This window comes from Pristis pectinata, chromosome 33 (genome assembly GCF_009764475.1).
Source record: "Pristis pectinata isolate sPriPec2 chromosome 33, sPriPec2.1.pri, whole genome shotgun sequence".
NCBI lineage: Eukaryota > Metazoa > Chordata > Chondrichthyes > Rhinopristiformes > Pristidae > Pristis > Pristis pectinata.
The window spans coordinates 16,365,445-16,383,219 of NC_067437.1; the positions used below are offsets into that span (position 1 = coordinate 16,365,445).

The 17,775-nt window shown below is 46.0% G+C and overlaps 1 protein-coding gene across 5 annotated transcripts in view; it reads right to left on the bottom strand.

The window, feature by feature from the left end:
• Positions 1-8,562: 8,562 nt before the first annotated feature.
• Positions 8,563-17,775, bottom strand: part of serhl (serine hydrolase like) — a 30,612-nt gene continuing 21,399 nt past the window's right edge. For 3 of the 5 annotated variants that reach the window (XM_052043284.1, XM_052043282.1, XM_052043283.1), the window contains exons 10-13: positions 16,838-16,872; positions 16,326-16,402; positions 15,539-15,632; positions 12,141-12,483 (exon numbers count right to left, since the gene is read on the bottom strand). In XM_052043284.1, the coding sequence (XP_051899244.1) occupies positions 12,301-12,483; positions 15,539-15,632; positions 16,326-16,402; positions 16,838-16,872 (389 nt within the window). In that variant the 3' untranslated portion in view covers positions 12,141-12,300. Of the gene's footprint in view, positions 9,164-12,140; positions 12,484-13,448; positions 14,243-15,538; positions 15,633-16,325; positions 16,403-16,837; positions 16,873-17,775 lie in introns of those variants that run through there. The other 2 variants (XM_052043285.1, XM_052043286.1) reach the window with 2 other exon arrangements.

The window sequence follows — 17,775 nt, forward strand, 5'->3', positions numbered from 1 at the left end:
GAATGGGGGGGGGGGGGGGGGGAGGGGGGAGAGACTTGAGGGTTCGAGTGCCTACCAGGGTCCAGATTTATATGGTATACATGACACAGTGTAGAAGAAGTGTTATCTGAAGTCGTTGAATTTAATATTAAGCCCAGAAGGCTGCAACGTGCAGAGACAGAACATGAGGTGCTGTTCCCCGAGCCTGTTTGTAATAGATGGGTCTGAGTGGGAATGGGATGGTTAGTGAAGGTGGCCGGCAGCAGGACGCCCGTAGTCACCCCTGTGGACTGAACACAGCTCTGCAAAGGATCACCTGATCTGTGTGCGGTTTCCCCAGTGCAGAGGAGGCCACTTTGTCTTTTATGCTTCAGAAATAAACTTTAGTCTCAATAGTATATAAGAATATAAACAGTGCAAACAATCAATCTGTTGGAGGGAGGTTCTGTGTCGATCCCTGCATTAGAACAGACCCAAAATGTCGACAATTCCTTCCCCTCACAGATGCTGCTTGACCTGCTGAGCTCCTCCAGCAGATTGTTTGTTTCTCCAGATTTCAGCATCTGTCGTCTCTCTCGTGTCCCCTAAGAGAGTGCAAAACTTTTTACAATCTTGGTGTCATTTGGACAATACATTCAGTAGTGTCAACACCTTTTATTAAACCATAGCACCATTGCCACTCACGTGGCCCCCTGGGGTGATGCACCCGTTCAATGTTTGAAGGGCTTCCCCACCCAACTCAGCCCCTCCATGTGCGGTAGTGGAAGGAGCCCAGACCGTGGTCCTTCCCCCCCAGAGCCTTTGCAACGGTTGCATCGAGCTTCAGTGCGTCCCTCAGCACGTCCTCCTGCAGCCGGGACTGTGCCAGTCAGCAGCGTTCCCTCACCGACATCTCGCTGTGCTGGGAGAGTGACGTTTCGGGCAGACCAAAGGGCGTCTTTCACCGAGTTGATGACTTCCAGCAGTAGTTGACGTCTGTCTCAGTGTGTGTCCCCGGGAACAGCCCGGAGATCAGAGAGTCCTCTGTCATGCAGCTGCTGGGGATGAACCGGGACACAGACCCTCGCATCGTCTCCACACTCAGCAAATCCACAGTCTGCAAAGAGGTGGGTAACTGTCTCTTCCCCACCACAGCCGTCCCGAGGACAGCGTGTGTTGGGGGTGATGTGTCATCTGTAGAGGAAAGCTCTGACTGGGAGGGCACTTCTCACTGCCAGTGAGGTCTTGGTGCTTGTTGGTGAGTTCTGGCGATGAGGTGTTCTGCCACATGGTTTGGACAGTTTGCTCAGGGAACAAACCCACAGAATCTATAGTGTCCCTGTCTTGCAGTGTCTGCAGTACATTCAGTGCTGACCACTGCCTGATGGACTTGTGGTCAAAGGTGTTTACTCGGAAGAACTTTTCCCACAAAGGACGGGTAGTGCGGCAATGTCCAGCTGACTGGGATGTTGCGCGGTAGAGGGGCTGAGCCCATCCTCCGCAACACCGGGGACAGGTAGAATCTCAGCACGTAGTGACCCTTGGTGCCCATGTACTTGGGGTCCGCACACCTGCTGATACAGCCACACACGAAGGTGGTCATCAGTTTGAGGGCAATGTTGGGGACACATTTTCCCCCCATTCTCAGGGGACTTTGCTACGTGACCCGTCGGACCCACTCCATCTTGGACCCCCACATTAACTGGAAGACGTCCCGGATGATTACCAAGCTGGAGGAGCGAGGAATAGGCCACACCTGCGCCAGGTACAGCAGCCCTGAGAGCACATCGTACCTAATGACCAAGTTCTTCCCAGTGATTGAGGAGGAGCATCATTCCCACAGTCCCAGTTTCTGCTTCACCTTCCCAATCCGCTCCCGCCAATTCTTGTTACACACCTCGGCCCCTCCGAACCAGATCCTCAGCACCTTCAGGTAGTCAGGCCTGATAGCGAAAGGGACGTTGGATCAGTTGGGCCAGTTACCGAAGAGCATGGCCTCGCTCCTCCTGCGGTTGACTCTGGCCCCTGATGCCAACTCGAACCGGTCGCAGAATCTGCGAACTGACCTTGGGTCCAAGCAGAAGACGGCGACGTCGTCCATGTACAGGGAGGTTTTCACCTGGGTGACCCCACTGCCTGGCAACGTCACCCCTCTGATGCTCTCGCCCTTCCTGATGGATTCGGCAAAGGGTTCTACACAGCACACGAACAAGACAGGGGAGAGAGGGCAGCCCTGCCCAACTCCAGACTTGCTGGGGAAGCTGTCTGTCTCCCACCCATTGATTTGGACTGCACTACTGATGTCTGTAATGGAGCAGATGGATCCAGTTCCAGATTCCCTCCCCAAAGCCCATTCTGGAGAGCACGTCTATCACGTACGTGTGCGATATCCTGTCCACGTTGATTTTGCTTCCTATTGGCTGTGGGACAGGCTGGATGGGAAGTCGGAGAGTCTCTCCTCCCTTGGGCACCAGAATCACAGCACAGGAACCGGCCATCGCACCCGGCAGCTCCTGGGACCACATTGCACAGACACCAATTTCCAATCCATGCCAATACACCCCCCTAATACAATGAGCTCTCATTTCCTACACTAACCCCGTATGTGGGACTTTATCAAAAGTTGTCTGAAAATCTAAATTCATCACATCTCTTTATCTATTCCATGTTACTTCCTCAAAACACTCCAACAGATCTGTCAAACACAAATATCCCTTCCATAAATCTGTGCTGGCTTTGTTTAATCCCTTTTATATTTCACAAGTGTGCTGTCATCTCATCCTTTATGATAGCCTCCAGCATTTTTCTCACTCCTGGTGTTAGGCTAACTGGTCTGCAGTGTCCTCTGTTCCCTTGTCCTCCTTTTTGAAATAGGAGGGTTAAATTTGCCATCTTCTACTCCACAGGAATGGTTCCATAATCGATGGAATTTTGGAAGATGACAACCGATACGTCCTCCATCAACCAATACGTTCTCTGTCAAACAATTATGAAAACCAATAATCCTCTATTGACCCATGATGACAAGTGGTACATCCTCTATTGCCTCCCTCCTTCAGTGCTCTCGGACTCAGGTTATCCGGCCCTGGGGATTTATCAATTTTCAGTCCCCTTCATTCCTCCACAGTAATGCCCTTTGGGAGCCTGGTTTCACATCTCATCAACGCTTAAGACAATTAACTTCAGTTGGCAGACACAGCACTGCTGGACTGATTCCTGATCTGACACATTTTTCCAGGTTACTTCTACAGAATGTTACTAAATAATCAGAAACTGGGAAATGATTTTGGGTTGGACTGGTTTGCGAATGCTCTCCTCTCCCAAACCAGGAAAAAAAAACCATTGGCAAAAGCCCAGGACTGGTGGGGAAGCTGCTGCTGCCACACAGCCCAGTGACCCAGTTGAGCCCACTAGGAAAAAGGCAATTCTGGATTTGGTGTTGTGCAATGAACCAGATTTGATGAGGGAGCTTAAGGTGAAGGAACCCTTAGGAGGCAGTGATCATAATATGATAGAATTCACCCTGAAGTTTGAGAGGGAGGAACTAAAATCGGATGTATTGGTATTACAGTTGAGTAACGGTAACTACAGAGGCACAAGAGAGGAGCTGGCCAAAGTTGATTGGAAGGGGACCCCCAGCAGGGATGACGGTTGAGCAGCAACGGCAGGAGTTTCTGGGAGTAATTTGGAAGACGCAGGATCAGTTCATCCCAAAGAAAAAGTGGCATTCTAAAGGGAGAATGAGGCAACTGTGGCTGACATGGGAAGTCAAAGACAGCATAAAAGCAAAAAGAGGGCATACAGTATTGCAAAAATTAGTGGGAAGCTGGAGGATTGGGAAGCCTTTAAAAGCCAACAGAAGGCAACTAAAAAAGCAATAAGGGGAGAAAAGATGAAATATGAAGGTGAGCTAGCCAATAATATAAAAGATACCAAAAGTTTCTTCAGACATATAAAGAGTAAGAGAGGCAAGTGTGGACATTGGACCGCTGGAAAATGACACTGGAGAGGTGGTAACGGGGAACAAAGAAATGGCGGACGAACTGAATAAGTATTTTGCATCAGTCTTCACTGTGGAAGCCACCAGCAACACGCCAGTAATTCGATAGAGTCAGGGGGCAGAGGTGGATGTAGTCGCTATTACCAAGGAGAAGATGCTTGGGAAACTGAAAGGTCTGAAGGTAGATAAGTCACCTGGACCAGATGGACTACACCCCAGGGTTCTGAAAAAAAATGGTCACTGAAAAGATTGTAGAGGCATTAGTGGTGATCTTTCAAGAATCACTAGATTCAGGAATGGTTCCAGGGAACTGGAAAATTGCAAATGTCACCTCACTCTGTAAGAAGGGAGGGAGGCAAAAGACAGGATATTATAGGCCAGTCAGCCTGACTTCAGCGGTTGGTAAGATGTTAGAGTCCATTATTAAGGATGAAAAACATGATGATGCTGGAGGAACTCAGCAGGCCAGGGCAGCATCCGTGGAGAAAAGCAGGCAGTCAACATTTCAGGTCAGGATAGCCCCAACTCTTAACCCCTGTCGGGTCTTCACCATCCCCCCTGACCTCCCCCTCTCTGAGGCTGAGTGGTCTGTTGTCAGCAAAGGCCTCACCTTTGTACCTCTACGTTCCCATCTCAATGAAAAAACTTCGCCTGCATTATTAAGGATGAGGTTGAGGTACTTGGAAGCACATGATAAAATAGGCCGAAGTCAGCATGGTTTCCTTAAGGGGAAATCTTGCCTGACAAATCTGTTGGAATTCTTTGAGGAAGTAACAGGCAGGATAGACAAAGGAGAGTCAGTGGATGTTGTTTACTTGGATTTTCAGAAGGCCTTTGACAAGGTGCCGCACATGAGGCTGCTGAGCAAGATAGGAGCCCTTGGTGCTACAGGAAAGGTACTAGTATGGATAGAAGATTGGCTGACTGGCAGAAGGCAAAGAGTGGGAATATAAGGGACCTTTTCTGGTTGACTGCTGGTGTTCTCCAGGGGTCGGTGTTGGGTCTTCTATTTTTCACATTATACGTTCATGATCTGGATGACAGAATTAAGGGCTTTGTGGCCAAGTTTGTGGATGATATGAAGATAGGTGGAGGGGCAGGTAGTGTGAGAAAGCAGGGAGTCAGCAGAAGGACTTGGACAGGTTGGGAGAATGGGCAAAGAAGTGTCAAATGGAATACAGCGTAGGGAAGTGTATGGTCATGCACTTTGGTAGAAGGGATAAAGGCGTAGACTATTTTCTAAACAGGGAGCGAATTCAGAAATCAGAGGTGCAAAGGGACTTGGGAGTCCTAGTGCAGGATTCCCTCAAGGTTAACTTGCAGGTTGAGTTGGTAGTAAGGAAGGCAAATGCAATGTTAGCATTCATTTCAAGAGGACTAGAATATAAAAGCAAGGATGTACTGCTGAGGCTTTATAAAGCATCGGACAGACCACTTTTGGAGTATTGTGAGCAGTTTTGGGCCCCATATCTAAGGAAGGATGTGCTGGCATTGGAGAGGGTCCAGAGGAGGTTTACGAGAATGATCCTGGAGATGAAAGAGTTAACTTATGATGGCTCTGGGCCTGTACCCACTGGAGTTTAGAAGGATGAGGGAGATCTCATAGAAACTTACCAAATATTGAAAGGTCTGAATAGAGTGGACGTGGTAGTTCGATTGGCTGCTCTAAATTAGGAGGTAGTGGATGAGTACGTGAGAGATGTTACAAGGAGAATAGCACTGATGGGATTGGTCTAAGTGCTGGCACAAACTCAATGGGTTGAATGGCCTAAATGTGAATGTAAAATCCCAGAAATGTCTCCCACGCTGATAATGGAGATCGGTCTGTGCCTGGTAACTCCTTAGTGTTGGAACAGCAAAAGCCAGTTGCAAGAAATACGAATCAAAATCAAGAATTTACAGAAGTACTCTGCAGATCAGGCAGCAGCTGTGGAGAGAGGAGCTGAGTAACATCTCAGGCAACGATCTTTCATCAGCACTGGAAGAGTTAGAAATCTAAAGATACTGACAAAAGGGATTAGTGTGGATGGACAAAACGGTCAGCATGGATGTGGTGGACCGAAGGGCCTGTTTCTGTGCTGTACCACTCAATGACTCAACATGTTGTAGGGAAGACGGAGCAGTGGGGAATGTCGGGGACACACTGGGGACCAAGAGAGAGCGACTGACTCAAAGGGCAGGTGGTCCCTGCTGGGAGAGGGCAGTGGAGTTGTTAATCACAGCTGATCTGATATCATTTGAAGATCATAGTAAGAAGGGGGGAAACACTGGAAATGTGAGATACAGATCACTGGAACTCTGAAATAAAAACAGAAAATGCTGGAAACACTCAGCGGGTCAGGAAGCATCCGTGGAGAGAGAGGGACAGAGTTAATGTCCCATTCAATCAATTTCTCAGAACAGTGAAGGTTTGTGGATTAGACTTGGTCTCTGTATTTTTCCACACACAATGTCCACAACTTCTGGAGCAGTGGACAATGGGTCAACAACCTCCCACTTCCCCCACTGCGAACGTCCCAGTAGCAGGCAGATCCGCCCGTCTTACCATTATCCCAGGTAACTCTGGCAGGGGGAAGCACTGGACTAGTACAGTGAGGAGATAACTACAGCACGGTGAGACGTGCAGGTGGGCAGAGGTGGAGAGGGAAGTGCCAGGAAGCTGATCACAGAGGAAGAAGTCCCACTCTGCTTTTTTTCCTTTCCAAATGCAAATCCAAAACCTGCAAGAATTTTTGCTCTCTGTTACATCTCTCTATACAACGCGGGCTTTCCCAGGTACTCTAGTAAATCTCTGCCACTTCTACAAGGCCTCCCTATGGGCATGTTGTCCACAGCTTAGCTTGATGTGACCCTTGTTGCAGTGGAGAGAGATCTGGTGATAACGTTCACCTCTCAATCAGCAGCACCAAAGCAGCTTCATTGGCCATTCAGATTGTTTGCTGCTTGCCTTGAGACAGTTCTTCAGTCAGTGAATGGCTGCGGTTACCTTTTGAAACAAACCTGGAACCACCCATGAAGTTTCAGAGCAAAAAGCTCAAGTTATTTATTAACCTAGAACCATAGAAAACGACAGCACAGAAAACAGGCCATTTGGCCCTTCTAGTCTGTGCCGAAACATTATTCTGCTAGTCCCACTGTTAACAGACAAAAACCAGGTCCAGGTAATCACAGAACTCCGACTGTTACAACTGGGAATGTTCAGAAAGAACTCCTTGCAAGAGCAACTAACCTTGCAATAGAGGAATTCAAACTGACAATCTACAGCTGACACAAGTACTTGATTAGTGTGACCTTGAATTGTTTTAGGACCTTCTAATAACACAATAACAAAGAGCACAGTGACTTTATGACCCTCTGTGCACGAGTTCTTTCCATTGTGCAGCAGTCTGTGACGGAACACTGTTTTCCCTGTGCTGCCGTGCTCGGCCTTCCGCCTTTCTCCCGCTCCCTACTCTCACTGTCCAAACAGCAGCAAATGCACTGGCTGTAGCCCAACAACGAGCTCAGGCTGATGTGGTTTTAATCTGTCAGGCGACATGACCAGTGTGTTGCTGGGGACGAGTTTTATCAAAACATTTGCTTATCAGAGAAAAAAAAAGGTAATCAAACCATGGATTTGGAACAACCTTTAAGACTGGAGCCAGCCCAGTCAGGAAGCACCTCTTCACACCGAAGGCAGTGGAAAGCTGGAACTCTGTGTCTTCCTAAAAGGCACAGAGGCTGCAGGTCAACTTAAAACTGGAAAACAGATTGACGTTAGGTGAGGATTCCATGTATTACGGAACCAAGTTGGAGAGGGGAAAGCTGTCCATTATTATTGTTGCTAGATTATGAGCAGCCATGATCTAATGCTGTTTGAGGGGCTGAATGGTCCAACTTTGTTTCTCAAGAGCCTGACTAATGAATAGACAATCTGTGTGGGACTGATGTCAGAGTGTTGGATCCCTGGGACTGGGGCAGGACGTTCTGGGCCTACTGAGTTGGGGGTGGGGGGTTGGAAGGGCATGTTCTTACCTCCAGCAATGTCCTGATTCCACTCCCTCTGGTCTGGAAGGCTCTCCCCGTTCCATCAGCCTTGTACTTTCCTCAAATATCTGCCTTTAGCTCTCCTGTCATGGCCCAGTGTCTCCTTCCCACTCCAGTGCAGAACCCGGAATATCTCCCACAGAAAAGGCATAAAACCTACCGATTTATTTTAATGATGACTATCCATAGGGGAGTTCTATTGCATCTGATCACCAACATCTCTCGCCCAACTAACTGGGACCTGGGAGCCTCCCAGTTGGCGAGGATCAAAGACAAAGTCTCTCTTCCTAAGCCTCAATTAGTTTTGATTGGTTAGGTGGGTCAAGGAAGGATTTCCCCAGATTTCTTTTCCTCAAACTGCTCAGGGTTTTTGATCTGGTTTCTTCCCTCTGCTGGGGATCGGGTGCTTTGGGTAGGGTGGGTAACAAGAACTGTGGACAGGTTGGAAGAGTCTTTCCTCATTAGTTGTTGCTTGCTTCAGACAGAAAAAGGATCTACAAACAAGGTCTAAAGGTTGGAAATTAAAGTAAAACATTGGCACCGGTCAGTGTGTCCTACTCCCCTGTACACATTGTACATCAATATGCAAACCACTTTATTGAATTCAGAGATTTCAAACAAATGGTTAAACCAGTGTAGTCAGGCTCCTGAAATGGGTTATAACTGAAACAGTTAGACTACAATGCTTCAGTAATGGTTCTTTAACAGGAGCTCATGGTTATAGAGCCATCAAAACAACCATATCTTTTAAAGCATTGATTGAAATGAATACCAAACATCAAGAACAGAAATTTTCTAACCTGTGAACTAAAGAGAATCAAGACCTCAAATCATTCACCATCGTCCCCACAAATGCTGTGTGATGTCTTAATTGCTCTGGGCCATTTGGGCAATGAAGTTCTTCCTCTTTGCATCTTAAGCCATCAAATAATTTCACATCATTGCCATTAATATTTCTTCCTCGCATACAGCTAAACCAGTTACTGACTAGCTGTACTCCTGGTGGACCAGTGACTGATTTTGTGTTGTCCTCTGTGGGTGATCTCCTCTCTCAACTCAGTACAACCCTCATAGTTTGGAGACGATATCCATCTTCAGGAAGTCACTGATAATTCCTGCGACTCGCTCTGGGTCATTCAAATGGACGTGGTGATTTCCCTCAACTCTCTCCAGCTGGAACTGTGCAGAATGAAAGAGAAGGGAGGAGAGAGAGTTACTGAGGGTGGGAGTAAGATGCACAGAGGAACAGGGACAGGGGAGTTACAGATGGGATTAGAGAGAGAATAGAATGAGAGTGTTACACAGGATGTGGGTGGGGGCAGGGAGGATGAAAGAGGGGCAGGTATGGGGCAAGAGGGAGTATTACACAGGAAGAGAGACAAGGGGTACACACAGAGAAGAACGAAAGTTACCACAACAACAGGAGCAGACTTTACAGTCCCTCCTGCTCTGCTAGTCAATCCCTTCATTGTCCACTGCCCTCAACTCAAGGGCACAGATCCATTCCCCTCAGCCATGAAGATTTTTAGCAACTGAGCACTCCCTGTTCTCTGGGATAAAAAAATTCCAAAAGGTCCATGGTGCTCAGAGAAGTAATTCTTCCTTTTCTCTGCCTTAATCCAAAACTACGTTCTAGATTCTTGAAGAGAAACATTCTCATTATCAATCTCCCGCAGAACCCTGCATTTCAGAAAGATCATGCCTCAGTTTTCTAAATTCCAGAGAGTATAGGCCTGATCACCTCAGCCTTTCATCATAAGTAACCCCCTTAATGAGGAATCAACCTAGTGAAGTGTCAGAAATGCCTCCAATGTAAGTGTATCAAATAAAACCAAGACTGGACAACCAGCTGGTGTGGTCTCACCAATGCCCAATACAACTGTAGAAAGGTTCTCCTTTTGTACCCTGTCCCCATTCCACAAAGGCCAACATTCCATTGGTTTCCCCAACTACTTGATGTATCTACGTACCAACTTCCAGCCTTTCATGGGCAAGGCTGTCCAGACTTCTCCATACAGTTGGGTTCAGAATCAGGTTTATTATCACTGACACGTTGTGAAATTTGTTGTTTTGCGGCAGCAGTACAGTGCAAAGACATAAAAACATAAAAATTACTATAAGTTACAAAAATAATTAAATAGTGCAAAAGAGGAATAATGAGGTAGTGTTCATGGACTGTTCAGAAATCTGATGGCGGAGGGGAAAAAGCTATACATGTCCCGGGTGGTGAGGGATTTCCTACCAAATGGACAACCTCACATTAAACTTCTTCCAGCATCTTTTCACTATTCACATCCTGCTTTGTCACCTGTCTTTGTATAATCATCCAGGTCTTTAACATAATTGTCGAGACTCCAGCACTGATCTGTTTGATACAACACCAGTTGCAGCTTACCAACCTGAAAAATTATCACATTCTGTTTTCTGTTAGTTAGCAAAGCTTCTCTCAAGAGTAATATCTTGTCCCCAATGCCAGGAGTTTGAGATTGTTACATTAAACCTTTTACACACCAGTCAACATTGGTGGATCAGTGGTAGAGAGGGTCAGCAGCTTTAAATTCTTGGGCATTAACATATCGGATGACCAGTCCTCGGCCCCGTTTATAGGAGCAGTCACAAGGAAGGCTCGGCAGCATCTTTACTTTCCTCGGAGATTAAGGAGGTTTGGCTTGTCACCGAACACTCTCAACAGTACATTTGTAGAAGTTTGTTAAAGTATCTGGACTGGTTGCATCATGGTCTGGTACGGCAATTTGAATGCACAGGAATGCAAGCAGCTGCAGAGAATAGTGGACTCAGCCCAATACATCATGGGCACATCCCATCCCACCACTGGTAGCATCTACAGGAGGTGCTGCCTCAAGAAGGCAACATCTATCAAAGATCCCCATCATCCAGGCCATGCCACCTTCTCCCAGCTATCACCGGGCAGGAGGTGCAGAAGCCCAAAGTCCCACACCACCAGGTTCAGAATAGCTACTTCCCTTCAACCATTCACATCTTGAACTAACCTGCACAACTCTAATCACCACCTCAAGAACAACACTTAGGACCACTTTGCACTACAGTTGACTTTTGTTCTAATTGTGTTCTTTCAGGTATAATTTGTTTAATTTATGTTTTTCTTGTGAATGTTGTCTCTCTAATGTTTTGTGCCCATAATGCTGCTGCAAGTAAGATTTTAATTGCACTTGTGCATATGACAATAAAACTTGACTTTGATGTCCTTCAACACTTGCACCATTTTAGTGAATCCGACTACAGCATCTCCCAAGTTCTTTCCAAATCCCATTTTGGACTCGGGCTGTGATGTGCCATGGGAGTTTTTCTACACCATTGCACTCTGAGTGCAGGTTGTGTTATCAGTGGATGACACCAGTAGCATCTCCAGCAGCTGGCAATTCTGAACCTGCACTGTGTTTGGGAATGTGCTGTTAAGGCCTTTATCAAATACCAGCCAGAAATCCTAATGCCCCACATGTACAGGTTCACATTTATCGATCCTGATCATCACAACCTCAAAAGAACACTAAGAAATCTGTCAAATGTGATTTTCTTTTTATAAAACCATGCCGACTCTGTTGAAGGACAAGGATCTTTTAAACCTCTTGCTACTCCTTTCTTGCAATGGATTCCCAAAGACATATCACATTGAATAGTTGCTGTTTTTTTACCTCCTTTCTTCAATAGGGGAGTTACATTTGCAGTTTTCCATCCTCTGGGTCCTTTCCAAAATCTGGGGAACTTTGGAAGATCATAATCAAATACATTCACTAGCTCCCTAGACATTAAGACCCTAGGCACTCCATCAAATCCCAGGGTCTTGTTTGTGTGGGTTTGCATGTTCTTAATGTGACTGCGTGGGTTTCCCTTGAGTGCTCCAGTTTTAACAACACACTTCAAAGGCAAGCAGGTTGGCAGGTTAACTGACCACTGCAAATTACTCTGACTGTAAGTGGCAGCAGGAAAATGGCGGGGAGGTGATGGGCTGGTTGATGCGTATGAACAAACACCTACTGCAGATAAAGGTTGCTATGGATCCACAAGCTCTCACATGGTGCAGTCACAACACATCACCTCTCAAAATTTACTTGATTGGTATTGGTTTATTATTGTCACTTGTACCGAGGTACAGTGAAAAACTTGTCTTACAAACCGATCTTGCAGGTCAATTCATTACACAGTGCAGTTACACCAAGTTAGTACAGAGTGCATTGATGTAGTACAGATAAAAAAATAGTAACAGTACAGTGTCACAGCTACAGAGAAAGTGCAGTGCAATAAGGTGCAAGGTCACAACAAGGTAAATCGTGAGGTCATGAGGTCATAGTCCATCTCACTGTGGGGTAGAAGCTGTCCTTAAGTCTGGTGGTACGTGCCCTCAGGCTCCTGTATCTTCTACCCAATGGAAGAGGAGAGAAGAGGGAATGTCCCAGGTGGGTGGGGTCTTTGGTTATGCTGGTTGCTTCACCAAGACAACGAGAGGTAAAGACAGCGTCCTGTAAAGATTTGTTACTTATTTTTCTAATCTATTATCTAATCTAGGTTATAATCTGGTTTTAATTACCAATATTGGTGACACTATCTGTATGGTAATTTAGATCAAAACCTTTAATGACAGAGTACAATACTGGAACTCCCCCAGCAGCTTGTTTTTTTGCTACAATTCCCCAGTGACCTCACATTTTAATTATTTTCATTCCTGTTTATCCCCCCCATGCTTTGTTCGGGTTATTGCCACCACCATTCTCGTTAATTCAACTCCTTGAAGTACCAACATGGCAACATTTTCCTCTGCTTCATCCAATGCCTGTGCTCTGCCAGATCCCAACCCCTGCACTCTGTTAAACGTACACACCTCTATGGCCACACAGAATGGAAAGAGAGGGTTACACACAGCGAGAGCGAGAGATGGAAACTAAGAGTTCCACACAGAACTTGAGAGAGGACCGTGACAGGATGGGCAAGAGATTTACACAATGGAGAGGCGAAAGTGAGTGAGTGACAGAGAACACACAGGAGTTATACCATTCATGCTTTTGAGCCTTTAATTCCCAGTCATCAGCATGGACCAGTTATAGAACAGTAACATCATGATTAACGGAACTCTTTCCTGCCCAAGGAATGTGTCCTGTGGGCACACACAACCTCCCAAGTGTTACAGATGAATCCAGCCTCAGTTCCTCTACCAAAGAAACTACAGGTACTGAGCAGTCAGGACACCTGTCGAGTACCTACATTACTTGTTGTTGATAACACTAAAGAGTTAACAAGAACATAGAAATAGTAGGCCATTCAACCCCTCAAGCTGCTCTACTGTAAACAAGATTTTCTACCCCAACACCCACTTTCCCATCCCTTGATCCATCCAAAATCCAGGCATCTGCCATCTGTTCTGAACACCAATGACTAAACCCCCATACCCCTCCAAGATAGGAAGTTCAAAGACTCAGTTAAGATACCTTTCTCCAGTTCATGTGGCCTTCCCCTTATTTTGAGACCAGTTTTAGCCTCATTGGCCAGGGTTACCTCCCCTGTCACGCCCTCTAAGAAACAGGTCTTCTCTCATTCCAAGCTCTATAGAACAGAGGCCCAGTTGACTCAATCGGCCCTCACATGAGCAACCGACCATCCCAGGATCCAGTCTGGTGAATCTTCACTGCACTCTTTCTGCAACAATACTATTTTTGGTAAAAAGACCTAAAGAGTTCATAACACTCCACATGTGGTCTCACCATGGCTCTATTCAATTGTTCTCATCCTTTAGCAATAAAATGCAACAAACTGTTCATTTATCCCCATCTCCTGCATGTTAGCTTCCAGGATTTATGTCCAAGGGCACCCTTTGAACTTCAACATTTCCCAGTCTCTCACCATTCAAAAAATAATTATTCTGTTCTTCTGTCTTTTCTATCAGAGTGGATAACCTCCATCTGCTGTACTGAGCCCTCTCACCCAGCTTATGCGCATCTCCTTGAAGCCTTTGAACCTCAATATTCCTCTTGAAAAAGTTACATTTGGTCCCCTCAGCCGAATCAATGAAACAGCTCACAGATGCCTGTGGTACTTCACCAGCTGGATCTTCTTCTTCAGGACTGAAGGGTCCTGACCTGAAAACATTGACCGCCTGCTTTTCTCCACGGATGCTGCCTGGCCTGCTGATTTCCTCCAGCATCATAGTGTTTTTCATCTAGATTTCAGCATCTGCAGTCCTTGGTTTCTCTACTAACATCCTGTGTGGACCCAGTCAAAAGCCCTCTGAAAATCCAAATACACAACATCCTCATCTTCTTTTAGATACATCCTCAAAGAAGTTAAATGCAGCAGCCAAAAAAAGACTTCCTTTTCTACATCCATGTTGACTGTTCTCAATTACATTCCCTCCACTGCCAGAGTCTTGATATTGCATTATAAATTCCAGCATTTCCCTCCCACCTCCCCCCAAACTACTGGTCAAGCTAACAGATCAGGGTTTCCATCTTCTTTCTCCCACCTTTCTTAGATATTGGGGTCACACTGGCCATCTTCCAATCTGAAAGAACCATTCCAGCCGTTTCCCACACCACTGACTCACCTCTCAGGTTCCTATCCCTCTACCAAACTAGCTTAGAATCTTCCTATGTACACCAGCAAAATCCCCTGCAGGGCTAATGGACCTGGTCTTGTTTAGGCATAACCTAGTCTCATACAGCACAGAAACAGGCCATTCAGCCCACTTTCCAGACTGACCCATTCACACTAATCCCATTTTATTCTCTCCACATCCTCCTCCCTCCCAAATTCTACCACTCATCCACACACAAGGGGGAATTTACAGCGGCCAATAACCTGTCAACTTGCACATCTTTGGTGGAGACCCACTTGGTCATGGGGGGAATGTGCAAACTCCACACAGACAGCACCCGAAGTTAGGAATGCACTTGGGTCTCTGGAGCTGCAAGGCAGCAGCTCGACTCACTGTGCTGCCCCAACCTGTCTGACTAATACAGGTCCCTGCAACTGTGCTGACTAAAGGCAAATATCTTTATCCATTTAAAAGGAAGTGGCATAATTAATTGGACCAATCATGAATATGATGAAAGTGTATCCAAAGCCACAGGCCACCAGCACACACCTCAATCTATTTGACACCAGATGACACCTAATCATTATGTCATCCAAGGGATAAAGGTCCTCATCATGTCTCAAACAAAAGTCTATTCTGTGTGTAATCATAATTACTATTGAAGAAATTTCTTCAGCCAGAGGGTGGTGAATCTGTGGAATTCATTGCCACAAAGGGCTGTGGAGGCCAAGTCATTGGGTGTATTTAAAGGCAGATCAATAGGATCTCGACTGGTGAGAGGTTTAAGTGTTGTGGGGAGAAGATGGGAGAATGGTGTTGGAAAAAAAGTCAGCTGTTATTGAATGGCTGAGCTGACTCGATGGGCTGAATGGCCTAATTCTTCTCCTGTACTTTATGGAAGCAATGAGGGAATGCGCCTGGTCTTAAACACCAGTGTTTTTCCCCCACAGACTTCAATGGAGAAATACACTTCACAGCCTGACCTTTACCTGCTTCAAGACATTCCGGTATCCCTCCAGTAAGAGACTGCATGGCGGGCGACTGAGATTCCACTTTTCGTCCTTAATCAGCCCATCATCTGCCCTGAGGAGAATAAACAACAGCCTGATGACATGGAGAGACTATGGGGTGAGGAGATACCCATTTCCCCTAAGAAGCGTCTATCTGATTGTCCTGGTGAGAGCAGCAGAAGCAGCCAGTGCTGCTTCAAGGTTTGCACATCAGCAGCATTGTGCCTGAAACCCAGTGAATGGATTCAGAGTAACATCCACTTGGGAACCAAAGGTGCTCCATTCATCTTCCTTCTCCCAGCCATTACCAAAAACATCAAAAGAAAAAAAAACCCTGAATCTCTACAGCACCTTCTGCCAACTCTGGATGTCCCAAAACTCTTTACTGCCAATGAGGTGCTTCTAAAGTTCAAGCACAGTTGTCAGAAGTTCAGGGTCAGCTAGTGCACTGCAACCCCTCACAAGTGTGGAGGGGAAGTGATTGGATGAGCAGGGTTTTTTTATTAAGTGATGTGGATGGAGGGGTAAATATTGGCTAGGGCACTGGGAGGGAATTCAGAATAGTGGGTCTTTTACCCACCTGGGAGAGTAGATGGGACCCCAGTTTAGAATTTCATCCAAAAGGCAGTACTCCAACCACAGGGCACTCATTACTGCAGTGAGTGCCAGCCTTGGAGGCTGTACTTGGCTTCCTGTCTCAGGTACCCGAGGCTGGTACCAACTACCCAACACAGCTGAGGGATTAAAGGATGGGTGATGTACTTACATGATAAGGAGTACAGCTGCTGTGATATTCTTTTGAAACTCTAGACACTGGTCAACGGTGATCCTTACAGGAGTGTGCTTTGGGATGGATAAGAAACAACACAAAGAAACATTAAGTTTTGTGTCTTCCTGATCCAGTCAGATGTCTACTTTCCCATATGGATACAACCCTTGTGTGCATGTGCAAGGGTGATTAAAGTTCAAGAACAGTGCCTGATAAACCTTGGTCTTGGGTGCCCAGGACAGCTCCTCTTAGCATTACCAGAGGTCACACAGGGTCCCATGTAAAGTTTGATTAAATAATTCACCAGAAGGAATTCACATATAATTTGATCCAAGTTACATTGGAGCTCTGATGGGGTGTTCAGTTGGGGGGGGGGGGGGGGTGGGGAAAGAGGGAGAAAACCTTCCTGCTGCCTGCCACTTTAATCCTGCACCCCACTCTGACCCACCTAGCATCACAGTGGAAGGAAGTGGTGCACTAATTACAAAAGCTGGAATCAGAAAACTCACCAGATTGATTCTCAAGTCTCTGGTGAACATAAGCCCTTGAAAAGAGAAAACAATTGTAAACAAGAATTCTCAACTGGAAATGAAAATCAAGAATAAAAACTGCAGATGCTGAAAATCAGAAATAAAAACACATCAGGTCGGACAGCATCTGTGGAAGGAGACACAGTTAATATTTCAGATCTGGGGTTCTGTCTCAACTACTCTGCTATGGAGAGGTGTCACCAGTACCATTCCCGAGTCCCTCTTAGAAAACATTACCTCACTTTATGGAGAACATTGTGAAATAATCCCTTTAGAAATTCTAAACTGGTTTTTGATTCTTCCTGTTGACTTTAAACACATTTGTTGAAGTTCTTTCTCCAGAAAGTGGAGGACAGGGTGCTATGGGAGACGAACACTGGAAGGTAATGCAAAGAGTATGCCCTTTTTTCAAAGCCTGGCATCACATGGCAGGTGGCAAGGCAGCATACAGGCAGAATAGCTGCCTCACAGATCCAGTGACCCAGGTTTGATTCTAACCTCCAGTGTTGTCTGTGTAGAGTTTGCATGTTCTCCTTGTGACAGCATGGGTTTTACCCAGATGCTTCAGTTTCCTCCCACATCCCAAAGACGTGCTGGTAGGTTAACTGGCCACTGTTAATTACCCATTAGTGTACTTTAATGGCAAAAGGAATCAAAGGGACATTGTGGCCATGTGCACAACAGAGCAAGTTGCAGGGAGTACAGGAAAATAAGGAGAGGGGAAAATGGAACAAATAAGATTGCTTCCCTGGGAGCTGCCATCAACCTAATGGGCTGAATGGCTTTATTTGGTGCTGTTACAAGATCCTTTCTTGTTAGAAACATACAAACCAATTAATATGTGAAAGAGGGCAAATATTTTTACCAAGAAATGAAATATCAGTGCAAGTGAAAAAGTTTAAAGGAAGCATTGCTGC